General features: G+C 40.5%; 1 protein-coding gene across 1 annotated transcript in view; it reads right to left on the reverse strand.

Annotated features, from left to right (window-relative positions):
- Positions 1 to 15,800, reverse strand: part of BRINP2 (BMP/retinoic acid inducible neural specific 2) — a 136,496-nt gene that overhangs the window by 7,653 nt on the left and 113,043 nt on the right. Inside the window, exons 6-7 of the mRNA XM_089515965.1 lie at positions 6,646 to 6,882; positions 1,422 to 1,644 (exon numbers count right to left, since the gene is read on the reverse strand). Of these exons, the coding sequence (XP_089372091.1) occupies positions 1,422 to 1,644; positions 6,646 to 6,882 (460 nt within the window). The remainder of the gene's footprint in view (positions 1 to 1,421; positions 1,645 to 6,645; positions 6,883 to 15,800) is intronic.

The following is a 15,800-nucleotide window of genomic DNA, read 5'->3' on the forward strand; positions in this document are numbered from 1 at the left end:
ACCATGGATGCTTGAATCCGTGTATAAAAAAATCTGTGTATAAGAAGGGCTGACTGTACATAACATATAGCTGAGTCTTTCTTTCCAACCAAGGGCCTGATTCAAATCTGACACTGAATACAGGAGTACAAAAGACTTAAACTTCCACAGGACATATACAGTCGGCCCTCCACATTTGTGGCTTTGATGTTTGAGGTTTGGATTATTTGCAGATTTGATCAATATGTCCTCTCTAGGAATCCTTAGGTCCTCCAGAGAGATTCTGCTGGAAACTGACCATAGAGTTGCACTGGAGGATCTAGAGATTATTAGAGAAAACTTTTCTAGGCATTTCTAGGTCCTTCAGCATGATTCTATGGTCAACTTTTGGCAGATGTTGACCATAGAGTTGTGATGGGTGATTAAAAAAGTAGTGATTTCTTATTTGTGGCTTTTCCACTTTCCCAGGGGTCCTGTGCTCCTAACTCCAGCAAATATGGAGAGCCCACTGTATATTCTTCTAAATCAATTTTCCCTGGGTCGCTCAAAAAGAGGAAGAACATTTCTGTTGTTGAAATCTTCCTCATCTATGTATTGTGGGTCTCTTCTTGATCAAGATGCTCATTTGGGAATGTAAATGAACTTAGTATCAGCTTCATGCTGCACGTTTAATGCAGTAGGTAATTTAACTCATATTTCTCCTGCATTTTGATTGATTTAGATATGACCTTTCTATTTGATCCTACAGCGGGAGCAGCAAGGAAATAGAGTTAATTTAATTAGTTTTTCTGTAATCACAAATAACTCTTATATGAAATCACTGAATTCTACAGAACAAGACACCAGCTACTGGCAATATGCTAGTTTAACACACAGAGGAAAGTTTGTTAATACTTGAGAGAATTCCAATGTGTCACACACAAAGAGAGAGAGCACATCTGCTTTCTGAGATATCCACTGCTCTACACCTTATTAACAAATCTCGCCCAGAAAACCCCATAATAGATTCATCTCAGGTTCGCCATAAATCGGAAACAACTTGAAGGTACACAACAACCACCATTCCTTATTCTTTTACCTCATTCCATCTACCACGACATTACATGTCACTTGTAAACCATCTCTAAGCTTCTCAGGGCTTCAGGTTCTCAATCAGATAGCAAGTCTCACATACAATACTTCACAGGAGTACCCCTCCCACACACACCCAATAACAGCAATAATCCAATGGAGTTAAGACAGCATCAATCAGTGAACTCCAGGCAACCTCCCCCAGCCTGGCTCTCTCTGACCTAGAACTACCATTATCCTATTTTTCTGAGGAATGCTGAGAGTTACAATCCAAAACATCTGGAAGCCAAGCTAGGGAAGGCTGGCTTAAGTTGCACCTATCCCTAGATGCGAGTGTGGCCTAAGGAAACCTGCCTATAAATATACCAGACCTCTCCTTTGGAAGTCTGAAGTGAGGTTGCCTACGACAGCGCTTTGCCAGGTTAAAAAGGCGCCGGACAATCCGATGGGTCTTCTTGGAGAGCATCTTCAAGTTGGTGCCCAGTTTCTGATAGCGATGCTGAATATCGAGATCCATTGCCCAGTATTGCGAGATGGCTGTTATATTCAGAAAGCGGTCTACTGGGAGCTTTTTCACTAGGGACTGTAGTTCCTCTGAAAAGACAAGAAGAAAGCAGACTTTTAAAAGGTAGATAGCTAAATGGTAAAATTTGCCTTCAACAAAACTATTTCAGGCTGGAAATGGTGACGTGAGTAGGCGGCATGTTTGAAGACTGTCTCCCACCTCAAAATCTCTCCAAAAACAGAATAATAGTGTGACAGGAAGAAAAGTTAGCTTAGCTATCTCCATAAAATACTCTGTTTCCTATGTGAGGTTAAGTGTTTTCTGCGAGGGGAATATTCAAAAATGTAAACCCACCCTAATGACTGAAGTGGTACAGTCTAGGGAAAGCTTGTTGTTTGTTTCTGCCAGATGCATAAACTGTACCGAAGGCTGCAATCCAAAAAAAATGACTGGCTATGGAAGGTGCAGCAGTGCTCCATCTACAAAATCCCCCTGTCGCCACCCTATTCTGTATTTAGTGCCCCACTGTGCTCATGGTAGCCAAAGGCCTGTTACAGACAGCCAAAATAAAGCTGCTTCGAGTCACAGTGGAGGTATGGTGTTTCAATGATGCATGCGTTCTAAGAGTCCAGAAGTCGCACCAAAGCCACGCTCAAGACTGGATCATGGCTTTGGTGCGGCTTCTGGACTCTTAGGATGTTGCATCATTGAAACACCATACCTCCACTGTGACTTGAAGCAGCTTTATTTTGGCTGTCTGTAACAGGCCAAAGAAAGGTTTACTGTATTGGAGAAGCAAGAGACAATCTACTCATGTCTCCTCTGTTCCCAGTCTCCCAGTGTTGCCAGGGAAGGACTGCAAGTGGAGTATAAGTGAATTCTTTTTAACTTGCTTATAGTACTCTACATGACTAGGAACCTGATAATGCATTTCCATCACATGAGGCCATGTAACCATGTTTGCAGTTACATACATACCTTCCCCATAAACATAATACAGGAGTAGAGGTGGAAGATCTGAAGTCCATCCCCAGCTCTTTCCACATGTAAGTTTAAACTTGATTAAATCTTTAGCACAGTGTTTTGCAGAGTGCTCCCACAAATCACAGAATCATAGAGTTGGAAGAGACCTCAAGGGCCATAGTCTTACCCCCTGCCATGCAAGAACTCATGATTAAAGATGGCCTTCCAACCTCTGTTAAAAAACCACCAAACAAAGAGACTCTACCATGGTCTCAGACATCTACTTTTCATAAGCACATAATTTTTCTCAAGTATAGATCTTGCATTTAGCCTCTTTTTAAAAAATTAGGCACTGGAAGGAAAACATGGGTTTAATATGCAGGTCTAATTGCTGAGGTATGTATCTCTGAGAAATCCAGTTATGGGAGGGAAAATGCACTAATCATAGGGAATATACATTCCCCATAAGGTTTACTGTGACCCTCAGAGTAATCCACTCTCCAGCAAATTCCTAAAGAGGCTTTGACTACTAAGAATCCTAAAGCTCCCTTGGAGAGGAGGATTCAGGTGGGTGGAAAATAAAGGGGAGCAAGGACCATAGTCTCTGCTTATTTTATTTCTCTTTTAGCATCTAATAGTCTCTAGGGGCGGGAGGTATGAAAGAAGAACAATTCATGTGCAGAAGATGGCAGCCTTAATCTCTAACCGTCCACTCATCAGTGGTTAAATATGTGCTGGTTTACAACAGATTTATTGAGGCTGACGTGCTGTATTAGATTTAAGAAGGGAAGAATGTGATATGTGTATATATGTTTAAAACACCTTGACATTCTTTGGAAAGTCATACAGTACTCGGAAATAAATTATTGGTAAAACAATTTTAGTTGGATAAATCTTACTGAAGATGAATCCAATATTTTGTGACTTCTTTTAGAAGCTGTAGCATTCACATACATTTTAAAACTCTGTAAATATTATGTATTTTATGTAACTGTATTGAGCCCCCTCGTATTTAAAGTGAATAAAAATGTCTTGGTCACCTCCTGAAAAGAAGTCCAAGTATGTGCAATTGAATTGAACATGCATACTGTACTTCTTTTTCTGTTATTTTCACCTCAATCTCCCTCTGTACCTTCCTTAAATCTTAGACTGTAAGCTCCCCACAATGAACCCTTTTTATTGTAAAGCACCATGCACCTGGATGGCTCTACAATAATCAGTTACTGCTAGCCCCACCATCATTTAAAGAGAGATATTTAAAGTTGAAAAGTTATTGTTCAAATCAACATCAATCAGAACATAAATCAGATGTCCTAACTGTCCAAGAAGTATTAAAATAATGTCTGTGGGGCTCCATCCTTTCTTAGTGGTTAGTTCTAACTCTTTCTCTGCATAATATGCTGAAATGCTTTTTACTCCCTCTACCACTTGCACAACATTTTGTGTCAGGCGTCTTGATGTATTGAGACACCCTTACCTATTGAGAACAAGAACTGCAAGGATTCTTAGCATCCCTACTTCTGGCTGTGTGAGAGTAGCCATGCAGAAAGTGGATGCTGTGCAGGTGGTGCCTGACCCAATCTATCTGCTAGTCATATTATTCGTGATGGCATGTACTATTACCATGGCAGCAGCAGTAGCTAAATGAACTTGGCCATTTCCCCTATCTTTTACTAATGCTCATTACCTAGCTAGGCTACATATATATTGTTTGTGTTGCTGTGCTTTCTTTCCATTGCATTGAGAAAGCTGTATCAATTTGTTATCCAAGAGCATCTGCTACTGTCAAGAGGAAAAGGGCATTAGACTGCCTAGCCTGTGTAGAGCCAACTAATCATAATTCTTGGAATAGGAGAGGGGAGAATCTAATGGAAGAGGCTTGGCTTCTTGCAGGCATACGGTCCAACATTTTACAAATGAAAAGTGGGACACATGTGGCCAAGCAACATCAGAGTGTACTCAAAATGGCAAAAGGTATTAGTCAGCAAGAATAAACAAGCTACAGCTGTTCAGTTTTGCCGGAGCCTATTGGGAAGGGCAAGGCTCTACTCCTCCTCCTCTCTCCTCTTTGCTGAGTTGAGTTCAAAATACATTTACACTTTGAATTCAACTTGCAGCAATTGAAATAAGCTGGGAATAAAGGGGTAAACTGAGAGGAGGAAAGAGAAACCAAGGCGGTATCTAGACTGCCTTTAAATGGCCGTGCCAGTGACACAAGGAGAAAGGGGCCGAGTGGCCCCTTTCTCCCTTTCCCCACCGCTGTTGGGGTGTCCTTGGGGCATGAAGCCCCAAGGACACCCCTTTCCAGGCCATGGGGAAGCAGCCTTTTGCCGCTTCCCTGCAGCCTGGAAAAGCAGCGGATCAGGGCCTCGGGGCTGCCGCTGTGGCAGCTGAGGCCCTGATCCGTCGGTGAAAGGGGCGGGTGCAGGCAACTCCGAAGGGGCAGTCTGTACACTGCCCAAGATAATTTAAAAGCAGCTGAAAAAATTGAAATGATAGAGGATTAATGCAGACCATCCCTGCCAAGTCAGGACAGTTAGAGGGTATGTAAATATGTCCCAGTATGTGGTTTAATGGTTGTAGGGGCACAGTTAGCAACAGGAACCCTTGAGCTGTTTCTGTGTGAGCAGCCTGGAAAGATGATCCTCATGGGGACATCTGGAGAAAATGACTATACCGATATTTTTGCATGACTAGCATATCTATCTTTTGCATGACTACCATTTTGCAAACTGTTGATTGTGTTGCGCTGTGGTTACAGCAAGGGTGAGCAATATGTTACTTTCTAGATGTTATTAAACTACAACCCTCATCAGTTCTGGGCAGGCATAGCCAACAATAAGGAATGATAGAAACTGCAGACCAGTGTCTGGAGTACCATATCATTAGAACATAGCCCTGGACATAGAGTCTTATTGTATTACAAGAGTAAGCTGAGATGCAGCAATAGAGACGTGGCTTTCTGGTTACTTCTCTGCATGCCCTGAAAGAACCTCTGTTCTACACCCAATGGAGATGGTTGTAAAGCATGCCTTTTGTTACACTGGAAACATCAGTTTGGCAAATGGCATGCTTTTATGACCTTCTCACTCTGGAAAGAGAATGGAAGTGCTGTGATGTCACTGGGGAGGTAAATAGAAAGCTACTTCTGTCTCGCTGCATCTCAGCTTACTTTTGTAGTGTGCTAAGGCTCTTAGGCCAAGCTGACCTGGATTGAAATCCATGGCCTTGGACTAGGCATTCTGTCTCAGCCTGACCAAATCTCACAAGCTTTGAAGATTATCACACTAGGACTTACCGTCTCCCAATCATCCCTGGATCGTTGAGGAATTGTGCAGGTATGAACACCTGGCGTGCTTCCTCAGCATCGTGGAATCGTCGGCTCCCAGCGTTACTGAATCATTCAGGGAGAGTGAATTTTCTCTTAATGCAAAGTTTCCGTTAAGAGGAAATTCACTCTCCTTGAATGAGTCAGTAATGCTAGAGGGAGCCGATGATTCCATGATGCTGAGGAAGCGTGCCAGGCATTCATACATGCACTCTTGCTCAGTGATCCAGGGATGATTGAGAGTTGGTAAGCCCTAGTGTAATAATCTTCTTTGTCTAAAGACAGAAGTGGACAGAGAAGCAAAATAATGTTTGTGGAAACCAGGCAGGTAGCTGACTCTGGGAGGTGTGGGTTTGGAAAGAGAATACCAAGGCTGCATTTGTCATATCCTAAAGTAATCAGATCACTCTCCTCCACTTTAAGTTCATTCAGGCTTATACCAAGCAATGATGTGGGTAAAGAATTACAGCTAACTGTGAAACACTTGATTTTAAGTATTTCCTGGGGGTTTTCTAATGCAGTGCTGCCATTGGTCCTGCTGAGTAGTTAACACTAGCTGAAATACTGTGTGTGCACTGTGGCACTGCAGTGGCACAGAAAACATGCCAGCATCTCCTTTATCCACCCAGAGGAAGATGCCTGGGTCCTGTTACTAAAATCTTCAGCAAGGGTTCTGTACCTTACGCTTCCCCCCCCCTTCACTTTCAAATGAGCTCCATTATTCTAAAAAAAGTTGCAACTATGTCATGTCTACCTAACATTAAAGCTTTGGGGAGGGGGACACACTTCCCAAACTCACCTGATTGCTGAAACTGTTGGTTGTGAGTCTCCCAAGCTTCCTGAATCTGGAGGAGGCTCTCTTCCATGGCCTGGATATCAGCCTCAGGACAGTTGCATTGTGGGAAACTAGACCCACACTGGCACCAGCAGTCATTGTCTCGGCAGATCAGCTCCCCCTCTGAATGGCAAGTGATGTAGCTCAGGGCAGCAGCCACAAAACGTTCTCGCAAATAATCTGGCAGCAGTGCTTGTAGGCCTGCAGAAAATATGCAGAGAGGTTATAAATTTCAGCTCAGTGGTGACCGAATGGGAAATAAATGGGTACTTTGCAAACTTACTTCTATGACAGATTTTTTAAAAAAAAATACCTTTGCAAGAACAGTTGTATGCCAACCTAACTCCATTAATTTGTATGTGCACAAAATCACTTATATGTCCAAATGCTGTGCTTCATGTGAGATGACTAAAAAAAAAAGTGCATAAATACTGGCAATTATGAACATGTCCAGAAAGGTTGAAAGAATGTACAGAAAGTGAAGACACAGGCTTTCTTGATGAAGCACATGCTTGCATGTGCATGGTCACAGACACAATCCCAAGCATCTTTAGTTCAATGGATCTTAGAATCAGAGCACTTGAAGGGGGCCCATTATGCATCAGGCCCAGCCTCCTGCTCATTTCAGGATCTTCAACTAAAGTATCCCCAGCAAGTAGCTGTCCAGCCCCTTTTTAAAGATTCCCAGAGAAGGAAACCCCACCATTGCCAAAGTGCTTTTATTGTCAAGAGGCTCCTTCTAATTTTCAATCAAAATCTGCCCTCCTTTTAAAAAAGTTTATATGGAAGGGAGGAAAACCAAGAGTTAAATGGGACACGCTGAAAGACTCTAGAGAGAAGGGTGGTTACGCGATGCCGGATATCAAATTATATATGTGGGCGGGGAAACTTAATTGGATACAAGAATGGATTAAGTTAGAGGATACAGAATTGTTGAACCTAGAAGGAGAGGGACTAAAGATGGGCTGGCACGCATATTTATTATATAAAGATCTAGTTTCCTACAAGGACTTTAAAAACCACTACATAAGGAGAACCCTGTTTCCAACTTGGGCAAAAATAAGAGATAAGTTTTACAATAAACTACCTTTATGGACGTCAATACAAGAAGCTTTTTTCAGCCATAGAAAGAAGGGAACAAAATGGCTAACATACAAAGATTTGATAAATATTGGTTCAAAAGGGATATTAACAATGAGAGAAAGAGAAGAGCTAACAAGGATACACACTTAACTGGATAGAATACTTTCAAATCAAATCTAAATTCAAAGATGATATAAAGAATAGAGGGATTGAAATAATAATAAATGAACTCGATGATATATGGTGGAAACCACAAAGAAAAAAGATAGCAAAATTCTACAAGATATTACTAATGAGAGATCTTGAAAAGGAGACAATAAAAGAAAATATGATAAGATGGGTACGGGATATAGGACATCCAATCCCATATGAAGAATGGCTGAAGGCCCGGGACAAGACAAATAAATTCACCGCCTCACAGTCTCTAAAAGAAAATCATCTCAAAATATCCAATAGATGGTATTTCACACCAGCTAAAATAAAAAAATATATATAAAATACCTAACTTAAAATGTTGGAGATGTGGGGAGAAGGAGGGCACGATGTGGCATATGTGGTGGTCTTGTAAAAAAGTCAAGAAATTTTGGTTTAAGGTTCATTCTGAGATACAAACAGCCTTTTCTTTTCAATTTAACATGTCTCCAGAGTTCTATTTACTGAACATGTTGCCAAAGATGGGGAAAAAATGGAAAAAAATATTGGAGAACTTTCTTATATTTAGTTACTGCTGCAAGACTTGTGATAGCACAAAATTGGAAGAGCAGTAACCCACCACAAATAGAAGAATGGATGATAAAGACACAAGAAATGAAGGAAATGGATAGATTGACAAAATTGCTAAATAATAGATCTGAATTGGAATTAAATGATGAGTGGTTACCAATAGCACAGACATGGGGAAAGGTATTTGATATAAAGAAAGATATTTTGATATAAATTTGATGTATGTGAAATCAGGTAAAAATATGTGTACATATTTTTTTTCTTTTTATTCAGAAACAGTTGTTTTTGTCAAATTGATTATAATAAGTATAAAAAAATTGAGAATGTAAATAAGATTAAGATGTGAAATGAGCAAATCGAAATTAAAAAAATATTTAAAAAAAAATCTGCCCTCCTGTAACTTAAAACCATCAGCCCCAGTTTTGTCCTCTGAGGCAGCAGAGAACAAGCCTGAACCCTCATAGAATCATAGAGTTGGAAGAGACCACAAGGATCATCTAGTGCAACACCATGTCATACAGGAATGCACAATCAAGGCACTCCCGACAGATGGCCATCCAGCCTCTGTTTAAAAACTTCCAAAGAAGGAGACCCCACCACACTCCAAGGCAGCATGTTCCACTGTCATTCAGCTCTTACCATCAAGAGGTTCTTCCTAATGTTTATCTGGAATTTCTCTTCCAGTAGATTGAATCCATTCCTCTGTGTCCTAACGCCAGAACAGATGGGAGCAAAAAAGCTTACTCCATTTTCAACACATTCCCAGTCTTCCTTGGTAAGTCATTCTTCTATTCTTTATACATGTGGGGTCTTCCTCATCCTAAATGCTTGGGACCAGAAGTGTTTTGGAATTTGGAGTTTTTCAGATTTTGGAATACAGTGGAACCTCGCCTTACGTGGGGGATCCGTTCCAGAGCCCCCATGTAAGGCGAATTCCATCTATGCTTGAGCCTCATTATAGTGAATGAGGTTTGTGCATGCAGCGTAGTAGCACCATTGAAAGTATTGCATCATGGCTTCCGCATAAACCGGAAGCCATGTATGGTGCATCCACGTATGAAGGGGCGCGCTGTATTTGCATATACACAATGAGATGTCTTGAAGATGGGACATAGGTCCAAACATGAAATTCACTGATGTTTGGTATACTCCTTACACACATAGCTTGAAAGTAATTTTATACACAGTATTTTTAAATAATTTTATGCAAGAAACAAAGTTTGTGTACATTGAACCATCAGAAAGTAAAGGTATCTCTATCTCAGGCACTCATGTGGGCAATTTTAGATTTTGGAATATTTTGGATTTTGGAATTTTGGATAAGGGAGACTCAACTGGTACTTTATTTATTTATTTATTTATTTATTTATTTATTTATTTATTTATTTATTTATTTGCACTTCTTCCTCGAGTTTACTGTGCAGCCACATTGGCTTTTTCAAAAGTTTCCCATGTTCCTTCTTCCATAGATTTGTTTGTGATTGTGCTTTTAGCAGTTCCTTCTTTATGAAATCCCACTGTTGATAAGTGTCTTTTTTCTAGACATGGGATTTCAACCACTATTTTCCTGAGCTTCATAAAATAAGCTTTTCTGAAATCCAAAGTTCATTGTCCATGTTTGACCATACTTTTCTTTGGCTTGTTCACAATAATTAATTCTAGCAGGGGCCATGCCCCCCTAATGTACCCTCTGCTATGATTCCAGTGACCAACTTGTCCCTATTAGTTAGAATCAAGTCCACAATTACTGATTCCTTTGTTCTTTCCTTAACCATATGAAAGGGGAAGTTATCTGCAAGGCACATCAGGAATTTGTTGGAGAGCCTATGCTTAGCAGAGCTAGTCTTCTAGCAGATAACAAGATGTTAGAAGTCCCCCATAACTACCAATTCTTACTTCCTGGAGATTTCTGAGATTTCAGAAAAGCACCATTCACAAGTGTACAAATGGATTTGTCTTTGACATATAATGCTACCCTCCTTTTCTTCCCCATCTATTTTTTTAAACAGAATTGGAATATAGCAAGTCTCTGGTAGACCTATAAAGTCATATTTCACTTCCTATACTAAGACTTCAAGCTTATTTCGTTTGTTTCCCAAACAGTGCATTGGTGCATAGACACATACAGTGTGTTTCTTCTCATATTTTATTCTATTGCAAGTTTTAGTGTGGCTCCCATTCTCTCCATCAGCTTTTCCTCTAGAATTCTCATCCTTGGGTTTAGAACTTGCTTCTGGACATATGTTTAAATTATGATCTCCAACCCCTCAGCCCCAAGGATTTAGTTTAAAGCCCTCTTGATCAGATTCAGCATGCTTTTGCCAAAGACATTCTTCTTAGTTTATGTGAAGTGTAGCCCATCTGTAGCTACTAGTTCTTCTTCCAAGAAGTGAAGACAGTGGTCCCAGAAGCCAAGCCTCTCCTGTCACCATCTGTGTAGACAGTCATTCACAAGCATTATCTTCCTGTCCCTGTGTAATCCGCTATCATTCATTGGTAGAATTGACAAGAATAGCACATATGCCTCTAGAATCTTCAATTTCCTATTCAGAGCTTCATGATCTGAGGTGATCTGCTCAAAGATGTGCTTTGCAGTGTTATTGGTGCCCACATGAATCAGGAGAAAGGGGTGTTCTTGATGAGCTTTGGCAATTTATCAGTGATATCAAGGATACACCCACCAGGAAGACAGCACACTGCCCAGTTCAACTTGTCTGGGTGACATAATGTTCCCTTTGTAGCCCCAAGCAATAAATCCCCCTTTCTTTTCTTCTTGCTGCAGTTGGTGACTAGGTTGGCTCTTTTTTTCTTTTCTTTTTTTTGACATGTAGTGTCTCTTGTTGCTGGTCCCATTTGTGCCTCTTCACCACAATTATCCTCAGGAAGACATAGAAAACAATTGTTTAGTGGGAGCAGTTTCAAATCCATTGTGCATGGTCCTGATGGTGACCGTCCTCCAAAGTAGCCCTTCGGTGTTGCAGCCCTTTTTCATTTACATTGTCAGTTTCTTCCTGTTGTTTCTGTAGGATCAGTTCCTCTTCTGTTCTATCCTTAAAGTCCTCATGTTCTTAGATGCACTGAAGAGTCTCAACATGTAGCTGCAGTGCATTAACCTTCTGTTCCAAGAGACCCACCAGTCTGCACTTGCAGCAAGTGTAGTCAATGAGATTTTCTGGCATGAAGACAAACATTGCACGCATATTGCAGCAAACAATAACAGATCTTCTGCCCTCATCCCTGTAGTTATTTTTTCACCCCTTTCAGATTGTAATAACGCTTAACAACTTGACTCCCAGTCATAGTTATGAAAGAAGCACTTGTGCCAGAGTCAAATAAGCAAACAAAGCAGACAAAGAAATCTAATCCAAAATTTTAATCCATTAAAAATGAACTCTGCCTTTGTCGTCATGAAGAGTCTAAAGAAGAAATATGGATGTCTGATGGAATGAATCATTCAAGGAGGAAGGGGGGGGGTGAATGGGAAAGCATTGAGACTAGGCATGGTCCCTCTGTTAAAGCTGGAGAACTAGAAACTGGAAAGAAGACCTTACATTGCAATGTAAGCTCAGCCTACCTATTATTCTTCCCTCAAGATCAGAAATCTACAGTAGGTCAAGACTGAACATCTGGGTTTTTTTTCTCAACGGGAATGGATTTTTGAGATGACCCAGCTATTAACAGTTGATGATCCTTTATTGACTGTCTTTTAAATGTGTATGAGAGCCAGTGTCCAACACGTGTCATAGCCTAGAAAAAAAAATTCCAAGTAGTCCCCACTTCTTCAGAGGAGTTTCTTCTTCTGCAGATGTTACTTGTCTTCCAGGAGAATCCACTATTATGCTCTCGTGCACTTCATTGACTGTCTGCTCATCTCTCAGTCTCTGACTGGCCAGGTCACTTGCTGCCAGGTTCCACTGCAGTAGGCTCCCCAGATAATGTGTACAGTCATAATCTTGCACTGAGGTTTCCCAGTGGAGAGCTGGTGCAGGAGTATAGTGATCTCCAGCATTGTTTAAAAATGATTACTTTCTATGGTACCAGAATATTCATCTTCTTGGCAACCTCTGTATGAAAATTCAAGGGGGAAAAATATGCCAACAGATGTTGACGTACAGAAAGATGAGTTCTTTCTCTACCATTGAAATAGGACCACCAGGATCTTAGCAAAGGGCCTGAGAGCTGAAGAAGTACTGAAGTGAAGGCTGCAGAACATCTAAACGAAATCTATTGATTTCAAGGCCATTTGCTCATTTCATTGTTTAAACTTTCTTTCCCCCTACACCCTCTTTTCTAGAATGGTGTTTTTTGAGACTACTGGGTTTAATAGAGATGTAAAATTTCCAGAAGTGTTAAAGCCATGGGGGAGGAAAAAATATATTTTTCTTTATTTGGAGGGGAGGGAAATTTCAGCAGGAAAAAAAAAGCTGTATTATACTCTCTATAGATTCGAAGTCACTTTGTGACTTTAGTTATATAAAATATAATATTCCTAATTTAGCCTGCCATGAAATTAAAATGTATGGAATATTAAAAAATACATGTTATTCAGACAATAATTATTTTAAAGCTTTTGCTTGCTTGCTTGTTTTTTTGCAAATGAAGATAACAGTGTCCTAAAAGTTCAAGATCACCTCAACTTAAGGAGGCTTTTTGGTTTTCCCAAATTGTGAGGATACGGATGGGGGAAACTGTAAAAAAAAAAAAAAAAAAGAGAGAGAGAGAGAGAGAGAGAGAGAGAGAGAGAGAGAGAGAGAAGAATAAGAAGAACCATCAGCATTAGCAAAACAAAGGGAACAATTTTTTTATCTTCTAATCCTACATAGAGCCCTATGGATATCAAGGACTATGAAGAAAAATAAATAGGTCTTAGAGTCAATCAAGCCTGAACTCTCACTAGAATCCAAAATGACTAAGCTGAGACTTTGAAAATATCATGAGATGACACTGTGAAATTTCACTTTCAAATGAAACCTGAACTTTTTCTGTTGGGCTTGATGAATGAACAGATGGAGAAGAAACATGGAAGGATTCTGCTACATATGCTCATAGCTGCTAGAATATTTTATGCCCAGCAGTGGAAAAATACAGCTATTCCCTTGCAAGAAGACTGGTTGATACAATTATATGATTTTGCTGAAATGGACAAATGGATGAAATTGATTAAAGAAGGGTCACTAAATAATGTTGAAATGGAGTGGGAACTGACAGTTGATTTTATGAGAAAATATTTGGGGAGAATAAACATCCTAGGATTTGAATAGTAGAATGGAATAACATGCAGAAGTGTACTATAGAGATAGATAGAAGATAGATGATAGATAGATAGATAGATAGATAGATAGATAGATAGATAGAGGAAGTGGAATAATTTGATAATTACAACCATTAGCTTATTTTGTGTAGTGGTTAGTTTACAGATGGATGGACTCAGTCAAGGAAGCCACAGCCTCATGTTTTGCAAGACCTGAGCAGGACATTTGATGACCAAGACTTTTGGAGGTTTCTCACTCATTGGGTTGCCATAAGCTGAAGTCTACCTGATGGAAAATAACAACAAAGTCCTCCATAGGGCCAAGTAGGTATAAAGCTCTCACTTCCAAAAGAAGAAGAAGAAGAAGAAGTAAGGAAACAGACCAGGAATTGCAATGATCTGATCCTGTGCACAGTTTTATATAACGGTCTTCCTGTAACATAGCTTCTAGAAAAGATTTTGGGTGAATAAATAGATGAACATCTTATTTTAAACATTTTACATATCATTCTAAAAAGAAAATATTCCATAATTCAATTTTTTCTTTTCTTTTTTTCCAAAAAAGGGGGCAGTGGGGAAAAATGAAAAATATTTCCAGAGTTGTTTGTTTTGTTTTGTTTTGTTTTGTTTCCCTGAGCCTTTACATTTCTAGTTGTTGGTACTGGAAATTTATCTCAGGTGATTCCACTGAACTCCATGGCCAGACTCTGGATATGGAAACCATTGGTGGTCACTGTTGTTGTCTTTCCTTATTAGCTTCTAATGCCTTGCAAGAGAAAAGGAGACTATTTAGCATTATAATGTCTCCTGCCAATCACAACGAAGTCAGTGTGACTTTCTTTCAGATTTCTAACTTCTAGTTTCCAGTGAATGCACCCACCCAAAAGCTAGTACAAGAGAGATGGCCAACAACATCAGTGCTTGGGACTGTATGTGATACCATTTCCTGTCCATGATTGTAAAGATGGAGTGAAGGTGAAAACTTCTTTCATTTTTAGCAGTTCTCACTAAATTTGTTTTTCTGCCACCACTATTAGCAATAAAACTCAACCCCAATTATCTTATCTCAAAGAAAATTCTGCTGCTTAGTGACAAAATCCCATTTCTTCCATTCCCTAGGAATTCAAATCATATTCCTCCTTAATGGAGGCGAATGAGGCCTTGGCAAACCAGGAGGTGATGCTTGGATGTAGAAGATGCTTGGAAATTTATGGTGGAGGTGTTCATACCTCCTGCTGAAATAAGATTTTACTCTCTTTTCTGTGGCTTTATAGGAAGCTTTTCTGTGGCTTTATAGGAAGTCTGTAAGAAAGAAACAAGAGCTCAGGACAGATGGTCCCGAAGCACCGTGCTGCCACCGATTCTAGGGTTAGGGACCGCGCACCAACCGCATCAAGGCAGCATCCCATCCACACAGATGCTGCCATCTTGACATAAGCAATGTGCAGCATATACACGTTGCTGCGTATGGCTTACGTCACAAGTGCGCCATTGGCGGCCTCGTGACGTCTGCCCAGTGACTGAAAAAGAACCCAGCTTTTATGGGTTCTTTTTACTCCGGAGGGACACTGTGTGTTTTGGCAGCTGTAGTGTCCCTCTGGAGGGAAACAGGGAGCCACCAGCCCGTGCTTTTGGAGCAGTCTGTCCTGGGCCAAGGTCTGCAAACTGGGTCTTTGTTTTCATCACTGCCAGTTCTTTCCTTTGTCATCTCACAAGCAAAAAATTGTGTTACAGACCTGGGAATGAAACTTGTTTTAATGTCTTCAGTCACTCTTTCCAGCTAAAATTGTCAAATGATGCTACCAGCAGAACAGGGAGTGGGAAGGGGGTGTCTCACAATGAGGCTGTAGAAAACCCTGAGTAATCCCTGGAGGACTGGATTACTTTAGAGCACATAACTTGTACTGCTTGTGGTGGTCAGTTCAAGCCAAGGGCTTTCCACAGGTGGTGAGAAGGGAGCCTCTGGTGTTTACTGCATGTGAGGTGAGGAACAAAGTTGTGTCAGCAGTGCTAGGAGACTAGAGGCTTTTGTTGGGCAGCAGCCCAAATGCATTTCCTCTGC

This window comes from Sceloporus occidentalis, unplaced genomic scaffold, assembly GCF_023333645.1.
Source record: "Sceloporus occidentalis isolate IW3139 unplaced genomic scaffold, rSceOcc1.0.p SCAF_3, whole genome shotgun sequence".
NCBI lineage: Eukaryota > Metazoa > Chordata > Lepidosauria > Squamata > Phrynosomatidae > Sceloporus > Sceloporus occidentalis.